Source organism: Mustela lutreola, chromosome 1 (genome assembly GCF_030435805.1).
Source record: "Mustela lutreola isolate mMusLut2 chromosome 1, mMusLut2.pri, whole genome shotgun sequence".
Classification (NCBI taxonomy): Eukaryota; Metazoa; Chordata; class Mammalia; order Carnivora; family Mustelidae; genus Mustela; species Mustela lutreola.
Genome location: NC_081290.1, coordinates 85517051 through 85544399, shown reverse-complemented (window position 1 = coordinate 85544399; position 27349 = coordinate 85517051). Strand labels below are relative to the sequence as shown.

Genomic DNA, 27349 nt, shown 5'->3' with positions numbered 1-27349 from the left:
TTTTTTTTTTTGCTGGGGCTACTTAATCCCTGCTGTTACTCTTTTTGCTTCACTCTTCCTTCTTTTTATCACACCGTTCCAGGGAGCCAGGACCATGGACTTAGCAGACAGGGCGCCTGGACGCCCATGGCTCCAGTTGCCCCCTCTATCAGTATTTCAGCTCCTCCGAGTCTTTTGGCTGCTATCACAGCTCCCCGGGCCGGCCCAGGTCAGCGGGGCCGAGCAGCGCCAGGTGTTCCAAGTGCTGGAGGAGCAACCTCCCGGCACGCTGGTGGGCACCATCCAGACGCGCCCCGGCTTCACCTACCGGCTCAGCGAAAGCCACGCCCTGTTTGCCATAAACAGCAGCACCGGGGCCCTCTACACCACCGCCACCATCGACCGCGAGAGCTTGCCCAGCGATGTGATCAACCTGGTGGTCCTTTCCAGCTCTCCCACCTACCCCACCGAAGTGCGAGTGCTTGTGCGGGACCTCAATGACAACGCCCCCGTCTTCCCCGATCCCTCCATCGTGGTCACTTTCAAGGAGGACAGTAGCAGCGGGCGCCAAGTCATCTTGGATACGGCCACCGACTCGGACATCGGCTCCAATGGTGTGGACCATCGCTCTTACCGCATCATCCAGGGTAACGAGGCGGGTCGCTTCCGCCTGGATATCACCCTAAACCCGAGCGGCGAGGGTGCGTTTCTGCATCTGGTGTCCAAGGGCGGGCTGGACCGCGAGGTCACACCGCAGTACCAACTATTGGTGGAAGTGGAGGACAAGGGTGAGCCGAAGCGGCGGGGCTACCTGCAGGTAAACGTGACTGTGCAAGACATAAATGACAACCCCCCAGTTTTTGGCAGTTCCCACTACCAGGCGGGGGTGCCTGAGGACGCAGCGGTGGGCTCCAGCGTCCTCCAGGTGGCGGCGGCGGACGCGGACGAGGGCACCAATGCGGACATCCGCTATAGACTGCAGGACGAGGGGACTCCCTTCCAAATGGACCCAGAAACGGGGCTTATCACCGTGCGGGAGCCCCTGGACTTCGAGGCCAGGCGTCAGTACTCGCTTACCGTGCAGGCTATGGACCGAGGCGTGCCTTCTCTCACTGGGCGTGCCGAGGCGCTCATTCAGCTTCTGGATGTCAACGACAATGACCCCGTGGTGAAATTCCGCTACTTCCCGGCCACCTCGCGCTATGCCTCTGTAGATGAGAACGCTCAAGTGGGCACTGTGGTGGCTCTGCTCACTGTGACGGACGCAGACTCACCCGCGGCCAACGGGAATATTTCTGTGCAGATTCTAGGAGGCAATGAGCAGCGCCACTTTGAGGTGCAGAGCAGCAAAGTGCCGAACCTGAGCCTCATCAAAGTGGCCAGCGCCCTAGACCGGGAGCGCATCCCTTCTTACAACCTCACAGTTTCGGTCTCTGATAACTACGGGGCGCCCCCTGGCGCAGCGGTCCAGGCGCGTTCTTCTGTGGCAAGCCTGGTGATTTTCGTAAATGACATCAATGACCACCCTCCTGTCTTTGCACAGCAAGTGTACAGAGTGAACCTGAGCGAGGAGGCACCCCCGGGAAGCTATGTGAGTGGAGTGTCTGCCACTGATGGCGACTCTGGTCTCAATGCTAATCTGCGTTACAGCATCGTCTCTGGCAATGGACTAGGTTGGTTCCACATCAGTGAACATAGCGGCCTGGTGACCACTGGAATTGCCGGGGGCTTGGACCGTGAACTGGCTTCTCAGATAGTATTGAACATCAGTGCTCGGGACCAGGGAGTTCACCCCAAGTTTTCCTATGCCCAGCTTGTAGTAACTCTCCTGGATGTGAATGATGAAAAGCCAGTATTTAGCCAGCCAGAAGGGTATAATGTGTCTGTGGTTGAGAATGCCCCAACAGGGACAGAACTACTGGTGCTTAGGGCAACTGATAGAGACCTGGGTGACAATGGGACAGTGCGCTTCTCCCTGCAAGAGGCCGAGACTGACCAGAGATCCTTCCGGCTGGATCCTGTGTCTGGAAGGTTGAGTACTATTGCCTCCTTGGACAGAGAGGAGCAAGCTTTGTATTCCCTGTTGGTTCTGGCCACAGATCTGGGCTCCCCTCCCCAGTCATCAATGGTTCGCATAAATGTGAGTCTCCTGGATGTGAATGACAACAGTCCTGTGTTTTACCCAATCCAATATTTTGCTCATATTCAGGAGAATGAGCCTGGAGGAAGTTACATCACGACAGTATCTGCCACTGACCCAGACTTGGGTCTCAATGGAACTATCAAATACAGTATATCCGCTGGGGACAGGTCTCGGTTTCAAGTCAATGCTCAAAGTGGGGTTATTTCTACCAGAATGGCCCTAGACAGAGAAGAAAAAACAGCCTACCAGTTGCAAATAGTGGCTACTGATGGTGGCAATTTACAGTCTCCCAACCAGGCAATAGTAACCATCACTGTACTGGACACTCAAGACAACCCACCTGTATTCAGCCAGGCTGCCTACAGCTTCGTGGTCTTTGAGAATGTGGCTCTGGGATATCATGTGGGTAGTGTGTCTGCATCCACCATGGATCTCAATTCCAACATCAGTTATCTCATTACTACTGGGGACCAGAAAGGTATGTTTGCTATCAACCAGGTCACTGGGCATCTTACCACAGCGAGTGTGATTGACAGAGAAGAGCAATCCTTTTATCAGCTGAAAGTAGTGGCCAGTGGGGGCACAGTGACTGGAGACACTATGGTTAACATAACTGTTAAGGATTTGAATGACAACTCTCCCCATTTCCTTCAGGCTGTAGAGAGCGTAAACGTGGTGGAGAATTGGCAGGCTGGTCACAGCATTTTCCAAGCCAAAGCTGTGGACCCTGATGAAGGTGTCAATGGCATGGTACTCTATAGCCTGAAGCAAAATCCCAAGAACCTGTTTATTATCGATGAAAAGAATGGTAATATTAGTTTGCTAGGACCCCTGGATGTTCATGCTGGTTCCTACCAAATAGAAATCTTGGCATCTGATATGGGTGTCCCACAGCTCTCCTCTAGTTTCATCTTAACAGTTTATGTCCATGATGTAAATGACAACCCACCAGTGTTTGATCAACTTTCTTATGAGGTCACCCTTTCCGAGTCAGAACCTGTGAATTCTCGATTCTTTAAAGTGCAAGCTTTTGATAAGGATTCAGGAGCAAATGGTGAAATTGCATACAGCATTGCTGAAGGAAATACAGGGGATGCTTTTGGCATATTCCCAGATGGTCAATTGTATATAAAAAGTGAACTGGACCGTGAACTTCAAGACAGATATGTTTTACTGGTTGTTGCTTCTGACAGAGCAGTGGAACCCCTTAGTGCTACTGTGAATGTTACTGTAATTTTAGAAGATGTAAATGATAACAGGCCTCTTTTTAACAGTACCAATTACACGTTTTATTTTGAAGAAGAGCAGAAAGCTGGGTCATTGGTGGGCAAAGTAAATGCTATAGATAAAGACTTTGGGCCAAATGGAGAAGTAAGGTATTCCTTTGAAATGGTGCAGCCAGATTTTGAGTTGCATGCTGTTAGTGGGGAAATTACAAATACTCGTCAGTTTGACAGGGAGTCTCTTATGAGACAGAGAGGGACTGCAGTGTTTAGCTTTACAGTCATTGCAACAGATCAGGGGCTCCCTCAGCCTCTCAAGGATCAGGCCACAGTGCATGTTTACATGAAGGACATAAATGATAATGCTCCCAAATTTTTAAAAGACTTTTACCAAGCCACCATATCAGAGTCAGCAGCCAACCTGACACAAGTTTTAAGAGTATCTGCCTCAGATGTCGATGAAGGTAATAATGGACTTATTCATTACTCTGTAATGAAAGGAAATGAAGAAAGACAGTTTGCTATAGACAGTACCTCTGGTCAGGTGACTCTAGTGGGCAAATTAGACTATGAAGCAACACCTGCCTATTCCCTTGTAATTCAAGCAGTGGATTCAGGTGCAGTCTCCCTCAACTCCACCTGTACCTTAAATATTGATATTTTAGATGAAAATGACAATACCCCTTCTTTCCCTAAATCAACACTGTTTGTTGATGTTTTGGAAAACATGAGAATTGGTGAACTTGTGTCCTCTGTTACTGCAACCGATTCAGATTCAGGTGACAATGCTGATTTACATTATAGTATCACTGGAACTAATAACCATGGAACTTTTAGCATCAGCCCAAACACTGGGAGTATTTTCCTTGCCAAAAAGTTGGACTTTGAGACACAGTCTTTGTACAAATTAAATATAACAGCAAAAGACCAAGGAAGGCCTCCTCGTTCATCTACAATGTCAGTGGTTATACATGTGAGGGACTTTAATGACAATCCTCCTAGCTTTCCTCCTGGGGATATTTTCAAGTCCATTGTCGAGAACATTCCCATTGGAACGTCTGTCATTTCAGTGACTGCACATGACCCTGATGCAGACATTAATGGGCAACTCTCCTATACAATCATTCAACAGATGCCCAGGGGCAACCACTTTGGCATAGATGAAGTCAAAGGCACTATATATACTAATGCTGAAATAGATCGGGAATTTGCCAATCTCTTTGAGTTAACCGTAAAAGCCAATGATCAAGCTGTGCCTATAGAAACGAGACGCTATGCTTTGAAAAATGTGACCATCTTGGTCACAGACCTCAATGACAATGTTCCAATGTTTATATCACAAAATGCCCTTGCTGCAGACCCTTCAGCTGTGATTGGTTCTGTTCTGACAACGATAATGGCTGCAGACCCAGACGAAGGGGCAAACGGAGAAGTGGAGTATGAGATCATCAATGGGGACACAGACACCTTCATTGTGGATCGTTATAGTGGAGACCTGAGAGTGGCTTCAGCACTGGTGCCTTCTCAGCTGATCTATAACCTCATAGTTTCAGCAACAGACCTTGGCCCTGAAAGGAGGAAATCAACCACTGAATTGACCATCATTCTTCAGGGCCTTGATGGACCTGTTTTTACTCAACCCAAATATATAACTATTTTGAAGGAAGGTGAACCCATTGGTACCAATGTAATATCCATAGAAGCAGCTAGCCCTAGAGGATCAGAAGCCCCAGTGGAGTATTATATTGTTTCAGTTCGTTGTGAAGAAAAAACAGTTGGACGCCTCTTTACTATTGGACGACAGACTGGCATAATTCAGACTGCAGCCATTCTGGACCGGGAGCAAGGAGCATGTCTTTACCTCGTGGATGTTTATGCCATAGAAAAATCAACCGCTTTTCCCAGAACCCAGAGAGCAGAGGTAATGATTTTGTAGTCATTTATGAATTATTTGTTGATGTGCCTTTTAGAAAGATTGTTCTCTCATATTTACTTTCTGTAATGATTTACCTTCATTGTTTCTATTACTGACAGGGCCATATAAAATGTTCTGTCACAAAGAGAACAGGAATCACATAAAATTGAGCTTTCATCCTGGTCGAAACCAAACAACAAACAGCTTATATGCTTTACCTCCTAGTAATCATATGTATAAGGCCAGGGAGAAATGTAGCCATTTCAGAAGTGGAAAAAAAAAAAAAAAAGAAGAACGCTGAATCAGTGCACTAACTAGACACCTCTCAGTAAGGAACTCTGCTAGAGAATGGGCAATATCAGACTAAATTTCTGTTCCAAAACCAAAAACTCTGGTAGAAATCAGCATTAGAGCAAAGCTTTCTGGGAGGAGTGGCAACACAGTACCGACTGGCAGTTTACATCAGGATAGTATTAACTTTCACATCCTCAGCAGTCTTGGCAGTTTCTTTATAGACAGTGACTAATTTTAATGTGCTGAGCCAAGTTTGGGGAGATTCCTGATTTCATCTGCTTTCACATTTGAGGCACCATCTTCTGACTTAGGGTAATCCTTTCTCTTCCCTCTTGAAGGAAAGCATGTAATGTGCTATGAATTATCAGAGATTAGAGGGTGCTTCTTGATACAAATCTGTGTTCAGTGCTATGGTACAGGCACATGTTGCTCTGTCTGCTGATGGGTTAGAGATTAGGGTTTCTAGCATATGCCTAAAACATTCCAAGCCTGGCCTTCCCTGGGCTGTACTTTAGGATACTACCTCTGTGTTGCATTTTCATTGAACTGCTTCCAGTGTTGTTTTGATAATCAACTAGAAATCACACAGCTAGACTCTGGAAAGCTCTTGTTCTCTGTTTTCTGAGTTCCTTTCTCCCGCCTCCTCCCCTCAAAGACATTCTAGTGTCACTCAGCCAAAAACACAAAATATCAAATGTCATTTGGGATACTTGGCAGTAACCCAGACACAATATACTAGTGAGATTGAGGCTTACGTATTTGTTTACTTGCTTTCTTTATTTTGGGTGGGTGGGGGCGGTGGAAGGTGAGCAGTTTTCTTCATTTAAAATATTCACTTATTATTATTATTACCCTTTTGAATCCTTGTGATTTTTTTTCATAATAGCTAGCTGTATCTATTCTTCAGATAGAGCAGCATATTCATGGCCTAGAGGATATTAGAGATATAATTAGAGATATAATTCTTAATAGAGATACAATTCTTAGCGATATAATGCTAACTGGAATTCAGTTTTATCTTATATACGTAGCCCTGAAGGGACTTGTAACCCAAATGTCCTCTTTTCCTAATTAGAATTTTAAAGATCTTAACATGGGTCTTACATGTAGAGCTATTTGGTTTAACTTAGGCCATGATTTACATACATTTTTATATTGATATCTGGTTGTCCCTTATGTTAACTGACCCCCTATTTCTACCTTCCTTCTCTGGGAATATTTATTAGATAAAGAGATTTAATTAGTTAGAAAACTGAAATATTTATTAAAGATAGGCAACTAAGTCTTTCTAGACTTTAGATGAATTTGCTAAACAGTGAAACAAATTATGTTATTGGTTGTTGCTTGGTTCAGTGCATTATATTTTATTAGAACAACATGGAGAATGAGAATAAATGCCCATTGGTATCATTAAATTTCTTTTGCCTTGCTATTTAATCATTAAATATGCAAAGATTAGTTTGGCTTAAATTTATTAAATAGTGCTGGCTCTGCAATAGGCATGAGGATCAAAAAGTAATAATTGTAAGTCATTTTGCTGGTCATAGGGGATAGTATTCCTGTTACCTTTTAAATATCAAATAACATCAATATAAAAAATTGTTCATATTTACTACACCCTATTTATTTAAAAATCTGGGGATAATTCATTATGGTGATTTTTTTGTTAAGGAAAAAAAAAAAACTGCCAGGGTATATTCTGTGAACTAAAGTGCTGAAATTGTAAACCAAGTTTGAGTTTCCAAGCTCCAACCACTCCTATAATTAAAAGCAAATGTGTTTCTCCAAAGAATATTGAAAGCAGTGGTTGGGAGCTAGAATTTCATATTATTATTGGTTGTATCTTTCAAGTATATACAATAAAGTTCTTTTTTTCTTTCTGCTCAAACAATTAATTTACTGTGATTGTGCAAAAATAAGTTATATTACCTCTGGTTGTCAGAGGTGATTTTTCAGTTGTTTGTTTTCAAGTGCAAACTTTGTTCCAATACTTTTTCTTCCTTTTTCTTGTTATTCATGTGCACTGATAGGGCTCTGGGTTGCTTACCCAGGTTTCTGGCTAGAGTCATAGCTGATCATTCCATGGGCAAGCAGAGGGTCAGTGGGTAAAAGAGAAATGATTTAATCTGCATTCTTTTTCAAGCTCTGACGCGTATGGAGAGAGCAGAGGTCCGTGGCTCTGATCTTGCTCATTCCAGAGATCTTTCCAATTGTATACCTTCACTCACTCTCCTTATCATATCTAAACCTTTGACATAAATAGGAATTCTTCAAGGATGGCTTCTGAGTTGCTTCTGACTTGCAAACACAAGGTTTATTATAGTTTTGTGTCTTTGTATGCTTGGATGAATCTTGATTATGTTAGAACAGCTAGAGACTGTGGACTCTGAGAAAGAAACTGAGGGTTTTGGAGGGGAGGGAGTAGTGGGGCATTAGGTGAGGCTGGTGGTGGGTATTAAGGAAGGCACGTATTGTATGGGGCACTGGATGTGGTGCATAAACAATGAATCTTGGAACACTAATAAAATAAAATAAAATAAAATAACAAAAAATAAAAGAACAGCTCATATAAAGTTTGTACCATTTTTCTAGGTTCAAGAAAAAATAGGGATGCAGTCCTTCAAAAGACATTTCTTTTTTAATATGTGTTGTATAGAAACATGCAACTTAGGGACCTGGTTGTACCTCAACAAAGAGGGAGGTTTTGTTTCATTGATCTTTGTTATCTCAGAGTCTAGTATATACCTGTGGTATAGCAGGTGCTCAGTACATGTTTGTTAAATGAGATGGTAGAATAGTTAAGACCAGAATGTGTTTTCTTTTGTCTCAGGAATAACTCAACAGAGAGAAACTGAGGGAACAGAGGAAATTAGTAAACTTGATTTTGCTCATGAATTGAAGTAAGGACATAAAGACATGCCAATTATCTCTGTCGTACAAGTGAATTGAGAACTGTTAGAAAACTCAGAGAGGAAAGAGAAACTTAGGTGGGTGGTCTTAGGGTTTAAATGGAAGGACATACTGTATATGTTTCCAGCTCACAGTTCTCAAATTTGTCAGTCTTAGTACCCCTGTATGCTCATAGAAATTGTTAAGGACTTCAAAGAGCTTTTGTTTAGGTGTGTCTTCTCTATCAAAATTTGTCATTTTGATCATAAAACTGAGAAAAAAATTAAATATTTATTAATTTGTTTAAAAATCATATTAAACACATATTTTTACTCTATTAGAAGACTTTATTTTCCCAAATTTAAAAGGTAATGAAAAGAGACATTATTTTATATTTTCATAAACACCTTTAATAGATGGCTTAAGATAACACAGCTGGATTCTCAAATCTTCTCATTCATTCCATTGCAATAAATTATTTCAGTTAAAGTAGATGAAAAGAATCTATCCTCACTCAGATCTATGGCATTGGGTAAGGGAGATATACTTTGGTATTCTTTTCAGATAATTGTTGATTTTCTTTTTATACTATACCAGAACTCCACAAATGGCACTTTCTTAAAATTTACTCGGAATGTGGAATTTGAAATCCTATCAGTGAACTTTTTATACTTTGTTACATAAAAATACATTGATCTATCTTGCATTTTGAATGGACCTTTTTTTAACTATTCATGATTTAGAAATATCAAGAATTGATCATTTGGAAAATATTGTTATAAGTGCTCAGAATCTTATAAAAAACTTTAAATATATATTGACTCTCAACTTCATGGCAATGGTTAGAAGTTTTTCAAAATTTGAATTTTTACTCAGAATCTCAAATTTTGTTATCAGTAACATATATTATTGTTTTCCTTCAAGTGTCAGGTGCCCTTTGTTCATTTGATAACAAACAAGTATCTGTCACATACTGAAGTCTAAAAAAAATATAGTTTCCCTTTCAGTTATTCTTTCAAACAAAAACTGTATTCCGTAAGGAAAACAACTGGTTTACCTTACATTTCACTCACATGCATTCTTTTCTTTGAGGCAACTATAGTCCTTAGGTAAAAATTAGTGGTTTAGGTACATTCTACTGTTTTCCACACAAAATATTAAAAAAATTCAGATTTAAGTGCCTAGATTTAATAAATTTCATAATTTTTCTATTTCTTCCAAAGATTTTCTTCAGTTTTTAAATGAAACAGGCATTTTATTTTTACTGTGAGTACCTAGAAGTGAAGAATACAATTACTGCTAGAATACTGGAGAGCTACTGCTTTAATTTGTGCTAAGGCACTAGCAGTTTTACCCATCATGGCTTTTGCACCTTTGGTGTACATGTCAATACAGAGAAAAAGACAAGTAATGTTGTTCATTCTTATGAAGACAGTGTTGACTTCCCAGGCCTCTTTAATGGGTCTCTGGTATGCCTCAAGCCCTGTGTTGCACTGAAGAGAACCATTGGTCTAGGTAATGAGATTTTTACATCTCAGTGTAAGAAAAGCCATTAGAAAGAGTCTATTAGAAATGTGTTTATAATATTAGGTGCACAGACTATGACAGTAACAGAAATGAATTTTAGCAATTGGGTAATAAATTAATTTATTTTCACAGTGAACACCATCAAGATTTCTAAGAGAAATCAGAAGACATTTATAAGACTAGTACTGAATACCAAGTTTAGAAATGATTGTCTTCTAGAGGGTTTAGAATCAGAGCTAGTGAACCTTAGATTAAACCTCTCTGTATCTTGTGTATCATCCCTCACAGGCAAAAAATAAGCAACAGAACGCAGTAAAAAATAATAATAATAATAAATAATAATTACAATAACATTTATAACATAAATGTTATATATATAACAATAATAATAAATACAATAACATTTATCAACTATTGCTATGTTCAATCATTAAGTGCTAAGTTCTTGGAGAGTTTACCCTTTGAGCCTCATAACACTGTTAATATCATTTCCACTTCATAGTTGTGGAAACAGCTTCAGAAAAGTTAAATGATTTTCTTAAATTCAGATAGATAGAAAGGAAAATCACACCCAGCCTGCATACGTCCACTATTTATACTCATACCTACTATTCTAGAAAGCCAGGGAAATCTGTGGTTTCAGTTAAGAGAAGGCCCTTTACTCTGTAGATATGAGTATGTATGCTTTTAATAATCTTGTTTTCAAGCCCTTATTTATTGTTAAAAATCTTTGAATTACAACTCCCTTATTCTGAACTAAGGGAAATGGCTTTTGCTTGCCACAATCCTGGCCATCAGCAGATGCTATACATTTTTATGGGTCAGTTAGTGGCGGTAACTGTCCCCAATTGGGACATGTGGAAGTGTTTCTAGAGCAGGAACGAAGGGTCAGAATACAAGAGAGGGGGGTTGGAGACAAGTGAAGAGCCCAGGTATTGGTAATCCCTCTTCTAATCCACAGTACCGTACAATTTGGAAGTAGATGCTGTAATTTATGAAGGTGGAGAATCCATTTTTAGATTAACAGATGGTAAATCTTACTCTCCTAGGGAATACGATAAAGTTGGAGTGGATGGTGAATGAAGATTCCATTAAAGGAGGAAAATATTTTATTGCTTTTTCTTCTTTTGATCTCCAGAGTATTCTTTTTAAAAAGCAACCTGTGGTTATTTTCTGATTTTATTTTGTTTTATTGATATGTTTCCAAATTTATTAAACAAGATATTATGATTCCATTTTCAGGACATGTACAAATGTGTATTATAAACAGCAATATTTTTGGCCAGTTAAGCTTATGCTCCATATTTATATATGGCTTCAGGATGCTTGATTTGGTCTCCCTGTTTTGGTAATAGATTTCCATGGACATAATTTATCTTCTGATTAATTTATTCTTTCTTTTTTTTTTTTCCCTTGCCTTTATTAAAACACTAATCATTTTAATTCTTTGTTGTTCCAGTAGATTTTGAGGCAACTACTCCAGGATTATTTTGGAAAAGTATATATGTACTTAGCATTTTGTGGAATCAATTCTGCCTTATATTGTTTACAGCTTGCACTTTGTCATCATTACAATGAAAAACTGCCTAGGAACCTCATTAGTTGTGAGGGACTGTTGAATTAGTGACTATATATTTTTTTTTTTAATTTTTTTATTTTTTATAAACATATATTTTTATCCCCAGGGGTACTATAAAGGATTTCACAGGCCTGAAGGTGTGTCCTGTATTCCAAGAATTAATACATCTAAAGTTGAGCTCTTTATAATACCCTTGAAAGTAGGTAGTATTCAAAATTAGGAGCATGTGAGTGAAACTAGGAAAAGAATAACCAGCAAATAATTTGGGCCAAGATGAATTTTAAAGTACTTTAAAGTAACCTAGATATAAAATGTGGTAATTTTCTAATGTTTTCAGCCTTTAAGCAGTCTGTGACAACAGTGGCCAATTTTAGTAGAAGTAGGAGAACGTATAAAGAACGAAGACATGTAAAAGCAATTCTATTAGACAAGTTTTTTTTTTTTTATAAAATACACATACACAATATATTATTTATTAACATATATAAGATTATATGTTAGCATATATGCAACCATTATACAAAGACTGATGGATTTTCTCTGCTGTTAAGATGTGAGACAAAATGAGATAATAAATTCATGGAGAAGAAACATAATCTAATTGGCAGAGAACTTATATGTGGTAATCAAGAATTGACTACAGCTCCAGTCTCTTCTAGTTTCCAGACATATATCCATATTTAAGAAGCAATCAGTGAGTAAAAACCAAATTTTAAGGAACATTATGAAACACTGAGGAGGGACACCTGCGTGGCTCAGTCGGTTAAGTGGCTGCCTTTGGCTCAGGTCCTGATTCCAGGGTCCTGAGGTCAAGTCCAGAATCAGGCTCCTTGCTCAGCAGGGAAAGCCTGCTTCTCTCTCTGCCTCTGCCTGCCACTCTGCCTGCTGTGCTCTCTCACTCTCTCGCTCTCTGACAAATGAATAAATTAAAAGAAAAGCAAAGCAAAGAAAAGAAAAGAAACATTGAGGAAATTTTAATGGACATTGACAGACCCTGATGGACAATTGATAGTTGGGAACCATGGTGTTGTTACTGATTATTTATTTCAGACTATTTGATATTTTTCTGAAATATTTTGTCATTTATAGATATATTTACAATGAATTGTGTCAGACAGTGGTAAGTACTGGGTTTTATCTTGCCTTCACAACACTCTTGGAGGTATAACAACATCTCATTTTTCAACAAATGACAATACTGAGGCTAGTGAAGGTTAAGTTTATGGAGCTGGTTTACAGTGAAAGCAAGGTTTGAACTCAGCGGTCTGAACCCACAGTATGTACTTTTAATCCTCACACAGCACTGATTAACATTTTAAGAATGGTTGATACTTTCTGCAGTCTCATAGGCATGCAATTTTTGCTGGGTAAAAAGTTGTTTTCATATTTTAATACCTCTTCATACTGGTGACAAGAAATACTGGGTAAATTTTAATTTAGGCAATGATCAAGTAGTAGCATTACTTTAGCTCCCTATTAATCTTTATTTAGGTTAGGCTTCAAAGAACAGACCTACAATTTGTAAGGTCCTTAAAGTTAAGGTGGGAATATATTTCCATTTTGATTTCTGAAACTTGGGATGGGAATATATTTCCATTCTTCCAGTTACTGCCTCATTTATATTCTTCCCTTTACAGCAAACTTTTTGGAAAAGTTGCATATACCTGCTTTCTTTCTTATTATCTCTTAAATTTGTCTCATCAAACTTAACTTCTGCCACTCCAATGAATGTTTCGCTTGCCAAGGCCACCATAATAGCCACATTTCTACATCCAATGGTCAGTTCTCAGTGCTCATTGTATAATTACTTCTAAGTCATCATACTGTGGATTTTTCATCCTATTTCTTGGAACAATTTCTTCTCAGCCTCCTTTATCAGTTTCTCTCCATGTCCTTAAATTCTAAATGTTGTAATGTCCATGGAATCCTTGAAAATACTTCTCTTTTCAGTGCACACAAATTCTCTTGAGAATCTCAATCTTATGATTTTAAGTAACATATACATTGATGACTCCAAAATTTTGTCTCTACCCTATGTATTTCCTCTAAACCCCGTATTTATATAACCAACTACTTACTCATTATGTTTAATTAGTTTCTTAATAGATATTTTAACATTTCCAAATTTGAGCTTCTGTTATCTTCCCCAGCAAAGATGTATTGCACCCCTAATCATCTCTTTCTCAATTGATGGCAGCTTCAATCTTTAATTGTTCAACTCAGAAAACTTGGAATCATCTTTGACTCCTTACCATCCTATACACAATCTGATTAGCTAATCCTGGATATCTTAAAAATATATCTAGAAATTGGATCATTTCTCATTGCTTCTATCATTACTATATATATATATATATTTTTAAAGATTTTATTTCTTTATTTGACAGACAGAGATCACAAGGAGGCAGAGAGGCAGGGAGGGAGAGAGAGAGGAAGGGAAGCAGGCTCCCTGCTCCTCTCTGCTGAGCAGAGAGCCCGATGTGGGGCTCGATCCGAGGACCCTAGGATCAAAACCTGAGCCAAGGGCAGAGGCTTTAACCCACTGAGCCACCCAGGCACCCCCACCACCACCACCACCATTACTATCTTGATCTAAGACACTTTCATTCTTTCTTAGATCATTGAAGACATTTTCTTATTGATTTCCAGTATCTTTTCCTACTATTTTCTTCCCTTGCTTGTCTGCTTTACCCATACTGGTGTCTTGCTATTCCCAGGACTTGCTAGGAACATACCTGCCTTGGGAGCCTTTCCTTCTGGCCCTTCCTTCTGTATAAAATGCTCTTTCCTCTAAATATCTATTCAGATAATTTTATCCCATTCGGATAATTTCCTTCCTTCAAGTATCTCACACTGTAATTGAGAATTAATCTTCCTTTCCTAACATCACTGTAGCACCATCTTGTCCTGCCAGATCTCCATTTCTATGCTATAGTTTTTCATATTCCTTTTCCATAGGATTTAGCAGTCTCCTGAACCAGCCTCTTCTTATCTCCCAAATGCTAAATGTTGGAATACCCCTGGAATCAGTTCTTGAAATTCATCCCTTTCTAATCTACACTATTCTGTTGAGGAGCTCAATCAATCTCATTAATTTCAAGTATGTATGTATGTATGTATCTATCTATCTATCTGTCTATCTACCATTTACAGTAGATGTGTAAGTTTGTGTGATATAATTTACTGATCTATAATTTTCATTATGTTTTACCTGTCTTTCTCCCAGTAGATCGCCCTATGTGACCAGCTTTTGTCAGTTACTTTTGACTTTTTCCCTCCTATCTCTCCTTACTGCACTTGCTCAGTGGCCACAGTGAGGGCCCCAGGTCCCAGCCTAGCGTGTTCCTGGCTCTGAGTGTTTGTGCTAGTTGTGCCCTCTGCCTGGAGTGCTTGCTTCTTGCTTCCCTCCCATCTTTTCTTGAAGTCACTTTGCCAAGTTCTCCTTCCCTTAACCTTCCTTTTTCCCTTTTCTTCTTTGTGTTTCTACTTAGACTCTGTCATCACCCAACATAACACATATGTTACTTCTTTATTTTGTTTACGATATGTCTTCTCTCTAAAATGTATGTTCCATACATACATTTTCATCTGTTTATTACTGCTATATTCCCAGTACCTACAGTAGGGCTGGCTCAATTCAGACATCCAGTAAATATTTGATAAACTAAGGAATTACTGTTGAACACATTGCAAATAAACTCCTTGATGACTAGGAACTTAGTCAGCGATGCATGCTGAAGTAAAGGAGACATTTTTCATATCTCAAGCCAAGCTATGGAGCTTCTTTTGAAATTAGTGAAGCTAGCTAATTGGCAAGGACTGATTTTTCTGAATAAAATGACAGTGGCTGTAAGAGTTGACTGGTGAAGAGCCTTATAACCCAATATTCAGAAGTCATTAGTGTCTGAGGTACAGTGAGATCACTAAGGCTTATTTTATAGATATGTCAGTGAAGTAGAGCATTTTTGAATATATATCACAATGTAGCTACACTATTACCATGTCTTCTCATTTTCTTGAAACTCATCTAATTTTGCTTCAGAGGGAAAATCTGAACTTATCCATAAGCCATGTTGCTCTTGAGCAAACAAATGAATACATAGACACTTTAAGAAATCAGTACTTTCAATATTAATACATTTAGGTACTGTTATTCTTTTTTTTTTTTTTTTTCAAATTTACCATCCCTGATCAACATTTGACATCGGCAATATTAGTAAATTTGATTAATAAAATACAGCAGAGAAAATGTTGCTTAATAATTCATCTTGACTGAGGGTTAGTTGGCAGAATGTATGCTCTTGATTTGGAAAAATTTTGATTCAAATGTTGTCACAGATACTCTCATCTTCCTCATCTGTAAAATCTGAATGACAATACTAATTTCAGAGATTATTGCAAGGAGGGGTGAAAGATTATTGCAAGGAGGGGTAGAAGAGGGGTGAAGTTTATAAGTTTCCTCCTCTTTTCTCCAAAGTACAGATATTCACAGACTTTTAACATTAAGAAAAAATACTTTTATTTCTAAAGTGTTTTGGGATGCTCCCCTTCTTTTTTCTTGATTTCCCTAACAAGTCTGTAAGGAGGTAATTCAGACGTTCTCTCCATTAAGGAAAAGACAGAGAATTTCATGATTTGTGTGTGGTCACAAATCTAGACTACATCTGGGTTTTTCTAACTTTAGTCAAACATGCTTGACATTAAGCCACACTGTCCAGTCTGTGGTTAAATTAATGTTATTTACCCATCCACCATCTTATTGTTGTTGACATAATTCAGTAATAGTTATATTCCCTTAAGTGAAGTAATTTATTAATCCAGAAACTTTGTTGAGAAGCTTAGTTGCTTAAGAAACATTAAAATATTAGATTGTTCGTTGTCCATTTCGTTTTTGAAGCCTTATCTTTGATTTAGATGGAGAATGTTCATCTCTCCATTTTTTAGTGATGGTAGTGAAATATCAAGTACCATGAAATTGTGTGTTTATTTGTGAATCTATTTTGAAAATAATTATTTTAATCAGCTACCTAATGCAGTCCTCTTAACTGAAGTCAAATTATCTTCATCAAATGAAGGTGAAACTATCTTTTATTCAAAACTATTTTGATTTTTATGAGACATATAAATTCTGGTAACTTCCTAAGTGAGAGTTTTATAATTCATAGTTAAAATGTTTCCCTGAAAATAAAAATATTTTGCTACTTACTGAAAATTTCAAAATAAGCACATGCCCAGAGACAAAGGGCTTCCCTCTTGGTTGGTGCAGTATTCTATTACATATAATTCTATGGTCAAAATAATTACAGTTTATATTTACGTATACCTTCCTTTTACTCTACAATAGATTTGAAGCAGTTTGCAATAAAAGAAAAAAAATAATTTAATGAATCTCTTATTTATGTATGTGTATACATTTTTTTCTAAAACTAGGGGCCTAAGAGGAATTTGTCTCACATATGCTCAAAAAGAAATCTTTTTTGAGAGATGATTTTTTTTTAAATCGTACCCTCACTAGTACAATGACAGATTTTCAACATCTTTTTATTGTGATATCTATTACTGTGGGTTTATGGCAAATTGTAATAAAAGTGTGATTCTGACAAATTATTTATTTATGTATCAAAAGAGAGTCCCCATTGGTAAAGCACTTATGTTTGGTTTTATTTCATGTGGTGAGTTAATATTTTATATACAAAGAACATTCCTGTTGGGGTTTTCACATTAACATATCTGTAGCACATCACAGGGAAAACCTGACTTACAAGGGTTTTCAGTACAATTTTAACTTAATTTATGAGGAGACTGGTAGTTTTAAAGGCAAAATTGGTTAATTTAAGGCAATCATTTAAACACTGGGCACAGATCTAGCAATCTGTTTCTTGGATTGTGTCTGTTTCTTAGAAACAGATTCAGAGTTACTAAATGTTACTTGAATTGACTGTATTGCTTTATTGTAGCATTTTCCCTCAGCAATAGCCACATGTCCTTTACTTGCTACAGAAAGTTAATTCATCCTTTATCTTCTAAGATGGTACATTAAATTCTCCACTAAGAATATTAAAATACTAATTCATGTGTACAACTAAGCAGGACAGAGCTGCTCATATTACAATGCCAACTGAATATTTTAGTACTTTGCATAATAAAATAGGGAAAGTTATTTGTTTATCCTCTGAGGTTGTAATTGGTTACAAGTAAATAATGAGTCCTTAGTATTTGAAGACCAGAGCCTGGCAGATTTAGTACACCACTTGACCTCTGACTTTCTAGAAAATAAAGAAAGTGGGAGCAAAATTTTTCTTTATAGGACAAGACGATTTGGGATGGGAGAGACAACACAAGGTTGCCAAAAATTTGGGTCAAATTTGGCTATGGCTAAATATGGCTATGGCTGATAGAGGTATCTAGTATTGTATCTTCTTCTCAGCATGTTTCTTTGTGTCAGTGCATTTATACTGAGATGAAGAATATTTTGTTGCTCAGCAATCAAGGAAAAATACATTCAGAGAATCTGTTTTTGTTAAAAAAGAAAACAAACAAACAACAACAACAAAAAAGGTTGTAGTAGATATTAGAGAGTGGAAGATCAGGCAGTATTTCTAGGAGATTCTTCTGGAGGGAAGTTTTTGTTACACATGTCTGAAATTAAATAAATCACTCTGTACATTTTACTTCTTAGATTGTCTCTACCTTCTACCTCAAATTCTATTTGGAAACAATGGCCTAAATAAATACTTATATTAGTCAATATTATAAGTTATAATGCACAGGGTAAACATTTGAAGAAGTAAAACTACACTTAAATTTCACTTTCATAACTTCAATTTTTCTATTTTATTTTCAAACTTTGATTAAGGGACTTAATGTGTATTTCACTTTCTGAAGGAGTTTTATGTTGTTCTTAATAATTGAGTGCAGTTGTGCATGCATGGTTAAACACTAAAATAAACATAAATTTGGGAGTCAGAATAATTATGTTCAAGTCTTGGTTTTATCCTGTAGTGCTATGTGACCTTGAGGCAGAGGCTAAACTTCTCTGAGCCACAGTGCCTTCATCTGTTAAAGGCAGGGAATTCTAACCACTTACGTTATTAATGGTTGTGACAAAAACGTCCACTACACATAGCAGTGCAGATTTTCCTGAAAGACTTTTTGGTTTACTTTTATTGATGCTACAGTCAGTTACTCCTTGTGTGGTCCAGAAGGCAATGATTAAAAAAAAAAAAAAAAAAAAAAGATAAACAGCTACTGGTATGTAAATAGCTACTGTTTAGTCAGGAATTAGGATGACATTTCTAATGCTACCAAGCGGAAAGGAAACAAAACTAAACTTCTAAGTTCTCTTTCCTAGTTTTAGGAAAATTAATAAAGATGCCTATTAAAAATTATCTCTGTGATAATTTTTTCATGATAATATAACAGGTTGAAAAGTAATTTTTAAGTGGTGGTGGCTGTTGAGCTGAAAGACATAACTAAGGAAAGAAAGATTGTTAAGTAAGATAGGGGAGTGATATAGTTTTCAAAATATCAAGTTTGCCCATGATTTAGGTAAATTGCAGCAATTTAATACATATAAAAACATGTAAATATAATACAAAGCCAGATAAGCATTATCTAATTTATACACTATGTTCTAATAAAAGTGTCAAATATTAAAGACATTTTTCTCAATATTTGGAGCTTTTCTAAGCAGCTCTGCAAAATAGATTTCACAAAAGAGAACACTGATGCTTTTATACCTATTTCACAGAGCCTTTGAGAAATAAAATAAATAAATGTACACAGCATATTTCCCCCAAATATGTATTAGGTCACCTTTTTCATCTCCACAGATGGTAATTTTGTCTTTGACTAACCAAGATATCAATATAACATTGAGGACTGCATGAATGGAACCTCGTCTTTTCATTCCTTCCTTTAAATAAGAGCAAGTTTGAGAGCTTTCGTGCAGTTTTTCCCAAAAGAGAATTCAACCTACTTAGGATTTCTAGTCTTCTTCTAAGATGGAATATGGGCATAGAAACAGAAGAGATGTGGATCTTTTTCCTGGCCATTTGTCCTGATGTATATGTCCACCTTGCTAAATCTTTTTCTGCACATTCTCACTTAGGCAATAACCAAGGACCTCTAAATTAGGACCTTGTTCTTATTTTTTTTTAAAGTTTTTATTTAAATTCCACTTATATGACATACAGCGTAACATGGAGTTTGAGTTAACATAAGCTCACCATTGGGCTCAACCCAGAGATCCTGTAGTGTTCCTGGTCTCTGGCTACTTCTCAGTCCTAATGTGTGTCCCCTTCCTCACAGTTTGGACAAGGGTCCGTTCTGTGCTGCTACCATCTCTGACCTTAAGAGCTACCTTTGCTCTAAGATGCCTCTGCACATGTTTATATTTGATGACATATTTTCTTAGGAATTATATTTAATCATCTGTCTTCCACATTATTTCCATCTCTGGTAATGGTTATTAAACAATAGCAACATGTTTATTAACTAATAATTATTGAACAATAATAGCAACTACCTCCTAAAACAATGTGAATTATTTATTAAGAACAGATGGCAATTCATGCTTTTTAATTCAAACCTCAAAATAATTCTGTGAAATAGATGCTGCTACTATCATTTTACAGATGAGAAAACTCAGGCTTAGGAAGGACAAATTTACTCACTTTGAGCCATACAATTAGAAAGACAGAGAGCAGAGATTGGAACCCAGGCATTAACTCCAAAACTCATCCCTGCCAATATGCAATTCAGCTGAAGTTGCTGACCAAGATATCAGTTTGGGAACTTAAAAAAAAGTTTGGGAACTTAAATATCTATCTATCTATCTATCTATCTATCTATCATCTATATGTGTGTGTGTGTGTGTGTGTCTGTGAGTGTGTGTGTGTGTGTGTGTAAGGTATCACTTTTAAGTCTTTTTGGAATGAGTCAGATTTTAAAAATGTAGATGCAGGATTTTAAGCAAATAAATCTGGAAAATATTTTTTAAAATATCGCTGGTATCACTGGAAACAGGAATATATAAAAATATTACTTCATCATTTGAGAAATTTTATTGTTTCTATTTGGAAATACTCAACTGAAGCAAAATTTACACTTTTAAAAATATTTTAATTTTTGTAACTACTAAAAGTAGTTTGATTAGTTCTCAAAACTTAATGCACGTAAGAATCTCTTATATGGATAATTATTTGAAATGCAGACTGTTTTTCAGAAGATTCAAGAAAGATCCTTGGAACCTGTCTTTTTTTTCCCCCCTCAGTTCTGCAAGTGATTCTGATGCAAATGGTCACAGAACTCATTGTAAGACACCATTATTCTTTACTAGGTTAGGTTTTACACAAGCAATTAATCACACTTTTGCAAATTTGGAAAACTCTTCTCTGAACCAGCAGTGATAGTATTATTGTAGGATCAACACAGGAGCATTGGTGTATAGATATATTTTCTAATTTGATATCTATTGAAAAATAGTATGACAATATGACAATAGTTGACAAGATATAGCAAGTATGTATAACAACTAGTGAAATAGTATAATGTAAATTGAAATAAAAATGTACACTCTCCTATTTATTGATTAATTAAGCTCATGTAAATGTGTTATAAATAGCTACATGACTTTCAGCATTCCCTTACTGTCTTCTCAGAAATTACTTTTTAACAATATAGCTTTTATCTATTATCTACCTACCTTTAAATTTGTTATACATTTAGAAAGAAGATGAGAACAATAGATTTTGTTAGAATATGTCAAATTTTAAGTGATTAAAACTTCTTAGGAAAACAACATTTCACAAAGATACACAAGGAGAACAACAATATGGAAGAACTATGTAATATTCATATGTCCATAGAGCCATTCCCAGGACAGTATATTTAAAAGGAACTGAAATAAAGATCTTTTGCTGAGAACAGAATGTATGAAGTGTATTTAAAAGTACATCAGGTGGCCTGAGGTGGTAGATATATAGGAATTTATGGTAATATTAGAGATTTAGACTTTAAAAGTTAATAATATATTATGACCTTTACTAATTTGAGGATGACCTCTTTGTTTTCATATTATACTTCAATAATGTTCTATTACCATTAGTGTAGAGTCTCAAAGTGTTCCTTATTTCTGAAGTTTTCTGAAAAGTGAAATCATGGGAGTATAAAAAAATCACTTATGAGAAAATTGATTATTAATAGAACTATTAAAGAAATTTAGGATCCATTGTGTACTCAATTAAATCTATCATGCTCTCATTATCTTTTTTACATTCTGACTTTTATACTGTGTAGTGTATTTTAATTTTATGTATATTCTACCTTATCTAAAAGCATTTATGTTTACGAATAAGAGTATTTTTACCTCCAGCAATCAAGATACAATCAGTAGCTATACATGTAACATTCTATATGTAACAGAGTAAGAGAAAACTTGAAAAAAAATGTAATTTCACTTAATTGAAACATGTGCCCAGCCATCTGGAACACTCCTGCATAATATAGAGACATTTGGCATTTTAAAGAAAGGATTTTGAATTAAACCAGAAATCTTTTGTGCCTTCAAAAGACATTGATTTATTGAGACTATGTGTGGCTTTCCCTCATATACAAAAGATTAATGATTTCCTAAATGTCCTTTCATTCTTTCATTTTATAAAACGAATATGTACAGTTAAGCAAAATGACATCTGAGGTTCTGTGAACAAAGATGACAGGAAATATTCCAAAGTATTTTGTTTGAAAAATTCATCTCATGGTAACAAAATATATTTTTCCCAAAATTAAAAAAAAATGATCTTGACATTATTGAATGATGGTTGAATGAATGGATGAATAAGTAAATAGACAGCTATCTTAATATTACACATGAGTGATTTATATAAAGAACGTTAGAGAGTACTATAAAATCATTCTACCCTGTGGTCTATAAACATCTTAATTTTCAGCATGGTGATTGATGTTGATAAGCTTAAACATCAAGCATATCTTACCAGTATGAAGTAGTTTATAGGAAGATGTTTTTGAGAGTAAAATTTATTTAAGTTCAATCAAAATCTTGTAATTCAAGTATTAAAAAATATCTTTAATGTTATCAATTATGAAATTGAAATTGTTGCTATACTAGCTCTTGGTATTCAAATTTTTATATTATTTTTGATTTTTATTTAGAATCTGTAAATGAAGTTATGCATGTATTATTTACACTTATCTTGAGTCCCCTCTTTAGTGGTCTGTTTTAATGGATAATGTTCATGTAGAATAGTTACCAGAGACATAGATTTTGGTTATTTCTTGTCCAGGACACACACAAATCTTCATAATCAAGTAAATTAAAAGATTTTATGTAATTACATATGTACAGGGTTGGTGAAAAGGGTTATATCAACAAAAATAGGAAAATAAATCTTAGGATCACCAAGGAAACCCTGAAAACTCACTTGAACATGAATAAATTTAATCAATTAGCTCTTTATTGACTGATCAGAACTCTGTTTCATTGACTGACATTTATATATTCTGAATTAAAAATATAAAAAGAAATGCCTAACTATGTGTGCATAAAGCATGTCTTATGGTGTCTAAAATTGTTAATAACTAGTTTATCTTATGAAAGGGATTCATTAAGTTTACCAATAATTATAATTGTAGTGATTTGAGATTTTATAATTTCTTGATTTATCATTTTAAAATTCTCTATGTGAGAATAGCTGATTATCTCTTTCACTATATGTTTTCACGAGGAACATATTAACTTTGTAGAAAAATTAATAACTAAATTATTTTTAAGTTAAATAATTAAAATATTTTACTGGTCTTACCTAAAGTAAATTCATTTTAAGAGTAGACTTATAATCAAATAATATTCAGGTAATTTATTAAAGTATTATATGATATTTTATTTAGTTTTACAGTGTGCTTTGGGTTCTAATGTAGATATATCTAAATTAAAAAAAACTAAAAATAGTATTTTTAATTTGAGAGCCTGAAGTATGTTATATACATCTAAAAAAGTGCTTTGGTTAGCATATGACTTTTTATTCAGTGTGCAAAAGGTTTCTCCTAGGTTTTTTTTTTTTTCATATTAAGAAATTCAGATTTTTGTGTTCTCACTTTTTAAGGCTCTTTTCTATTTCAGACTGCTATTTCTGTATCCATTAGATTATTACTACTGAATGATGGCCATATTATCTTCTTTGGATTTTTACTTTCTATATTAGGCAATACATTTCAATCTGTACCAAAAATCATCTCATTACACTTGCAAAATACTTCTTTTCTCAAGAAATTTATTTAGGCTGCTACTACATAGAGCAAGATCAATGGCCAAGACTTGTTAGTCGAACTTTTTCCTGTTTCATATATATACAGTTCAATAACTATACTGTTATGTTTTATAATGTGCATGCATATACATCCACTAACCTAAAAAATATTGATGAATTCTTTGTGCATAGTTCATATTCTAAGCCAAATAAGCATGTGTTTGCCATTGTATTTTATTTTAATTTAGGCTTCTAAATTAAAAAGATGTTTATTTATTTATTTATTTATTTATTTTTAAAATTTTTATTTATTTATTTGAGAGAGAGACAGTGAGAGAGAACACGAGAGGCGAGAAGGTCAGAGGGAGAAGCAGACTCCCCATGGAGCTGGGAGCCTGATGCAGGACTCGATCCCGGGACTCCGGGACCCTGACCTGAGCCGAAGGCAGTTGCTCAACCAACTGAGCCACCCAGGCGCCCAAAAAGATGTTTTTTTAAAAGACTTTTTTCTTTTCTTATTTACTATGAATATACCCTTAAATATTAAAACATTCCTTAAACAATGCATTTGTTACAATTTAATGTGATCATGACTAGCACTTAAATATTTTGTAGATGTCATCATACCCATATAATGTTATTCTTTATAATAAAAACAGTTGGTTGAAGAGCAAGACAAAATGTTGTATTACTCCATACCTAAGAATACTAAAATGAAATCTGAAATGCCACCATGTAAAACTTTGTTCATTCATTTCAATGCTCTTTTTATTTCTTTGTTATTAAATTAAATCAGAGTTTTTAAAGAGAGAATGTTTCACCTATGTACAACTCTTCTGAGTAAATATCTAAAGCAAAAGAATCAATGCTATATATAATTTTGAAACTGTACATTGGGTTATAATGAATTATACTGATTAAAATTAATTGTACAACTGCTTTAGTTATTAGATAGTAAATGTTCTGCAGCATTTTTACATAATTTCATGTAGAAGCTACATAAGTTTTTTAAGAAATCAATCAATTTTGCAGTTTTAAATTCTATCCAGTGAGTACTTTGAGAAACACCTGTGGTTCTTATATTTAGGACTGTATATTTTCCCGTAAAAGCTATGGTATGTCTTTTAAAATCTGCAAGTCCTCCTCTGCATATTGATAGCTTACTCTCCATTGGTCAGTGCAAATATTTTCAGGAACAAGTCAGTATTTTACTCTAGGTTTGTTGTCCTGTATCTTCACTGGTTTAAAAAGAATGATGAATGAAGCAGCTTCAGTTCAGGTGGTGTTTGCTTTTCAGTTTCCTGGGTCTGGGGCTATAATTTACAGCCTTAGGACCAGACCCCTCCCACTTTTCCACTGTGTAGTCATCTGCTGACTGTTTTAATGGATCCCAGTAATCAATCAGGAACTTTTATCTAATTTAGAATCCCATTTAGTTAGAAGATGAAACTTTAATTTTATCTCTTAGTATAGTATTACTAGCAGTCCTTAATGATTTTATTTATTTCAGACTTTTGAAGATATTTTTTAAAATTTGAGTTTGTGTACCAACTACCTAGTATGTGAAGAACTTCACTGCTTAGAAAATTAAATAAAAAAATAAATATTGGCCCTTCTCTGATAAAAAAATTTGAGAAGCCACAATATAGAAAAAAAGGAATGTAGCAACAACTTTGTGAGAGCAGACAGAGTAAATTAGTTGACCACATTATTAGGTATGTTAATTTGAAAGGGCTTTCAGAAGAGAGGTTTGACCTTGGACTTACAGGAATTGCTAAATGCAAGTGGGGAGGGAGAAAACGCCAGGCACTTTCTAAAGGCAAACCCAACCCAGAACTGTATAAAATGGGGATCAAGTACTGATCAAGTTGCTGAGCTGGTTACAGACCATGTTCTGTTGTAATAGATGAACAGATAGAGATTCGGGTTTTGATGGGAGTGGCAGGAAGTGAACAGGAGACGTGCATTAGGACAGAGAGATTTTCTTGAAATGTTATACATTTTTTAAGTTCCCAGGGATATCTCACAGCTCAATTACTGCAATGAAAGAAAGTTTCTTACGTCTCACATTCAAGTCTTTAATTCTTTTTGTACTTATTTTTGTGTAAGAGGTAAAAAAGTAGTTATTCTTTTATAATTAGCTGTCCAGTTTTCCTAATACCATTTATTGAAAAGACTGTCTTTTCCCCATTAAATATTCTTGCTTCTTCTGTCACAGATCAAGTGACCATCTATGAGCAGTTTATTTTGGGGTTCTCAATCTTGTTTCATTGATTGTGCTTATTTTTAGGACAGTGCCATACTATTTTGATTAGTATAGCTTTGTAGTATATTTTGGAATCTGGGGTTGTGATGCCTCCAGCTTTGTTCTTTTTCAAGATTGCTTTGACTATTCAAGATCTTTTGTAGTTCTACACAAATTTTAGGATTATTTGCTCTAGTTCTGTGAAAAATACTATTGGTATTTTGATAGGGGTTGCATTAAATCTATAGTTTGCTTTGGGTAATTTGGACATTTTAACAATATTAACTCCAAACACATGAGTTTATCTTTCCATTTATTATATGTGGAATCCAAAACAAAACAGAACAAACAAACAAACAAACAAAAAACCAGACTTTTAAATACAGAAAATAAACTGGTGGTTGCCGAAGTGGGGATATGGGTAAAATAGGTGAAGAGGATTAAGAGGGATGAACTTCCAATTATAAAGTAGTCACAAAGGTGAAAACTACAGCATTAAGAGTATAAGCAATAATATTGTAATAATGTAGGTCACAGATGGTGATAGGCTTATTGTGTTGAGCACCAAGTAAAGTATAGAATTGTTGAATCAATATGTTGTACATCTGAAACTAATATAAAATTGTATGTCAGTTATAATCCAGTAAAAAAAAAAAGGTTCCTGATAAATGTTGAAAGGTGCTGTAAATTTTACCAGAGCATATCCAAGAGACATTAAGTGTGGACTTTGAATAAAACATCTTTAGTGTCTACGGTGGTGCCTGGTACAGGGCAATGATCAATAAATTTGAAGAAATGAATTCATTAAAGTGAATTTTATGAATAACTGGGTTTAGCTACTTTGGTGTTATTGTAGCTATTGCCTTCAGATTATTTTCTCTTTTAACTTTACGAGGTATGTTTGTAATTTGCTTGTATTTCAATTTCTAATTGAAAGAAGGATCATTCTCTAATCACAGTCCGAGGATTGCTGACACTTTCTTGTACACATTATAGGTGATCAAAAATTTTGTGAAATTGGTGAAGTAGGTGAATGTCCAGGTGTCTCCTGGAGGGAATAGTGAATGAAGCAGGTCATTATCCTGCTTATACAATGTATTTTTACATTGGAGTAAGCAGTGGAAAATAAAAACTCTGTAAAAGAAGAAAATTGGGCAGTGAGGTTGCTGACTTTGCCTTCTCTGTGTTTTGGACTTGGAGATTCTAAGTTTGAAGTGATATCAGTAAAATTCAGGTTTCTTCTGCTATTAACCTTGTGCTTAAGGTCAAAGAGAATGTCTAAGGAC

At 35.9% G+C, this 27349-nt stretch overlaps 1 protein-coding gene across 2 annotated transcripts in view; it reads left to right on the top strand.

The window, feature by feature from the left end:
* FAT4 (FAT atypical cadherin 4) overlaps positions 1-27349 on the top strand; it is a 180332-nt gene that overhangs the window by 198 nt on the left and 152785 nt on the right. The window contains exon 2 of one of the 2 annotated variants that reach the window (XM_059168924.1): positions 83-5266. In XM_059168924.1, coding sequence (XP_059024907.1) covers positions 95-5266 — 5172 coding nt within the window. In that variant the 5' untranslated portion in view covers positions 83-94. Of the gene's footprint in view, positions 1-82; positions 5267-27349 lie in introns of those variants that run through there. The other variant, XM_059168929.1, reaches the window with a different exon arrangement.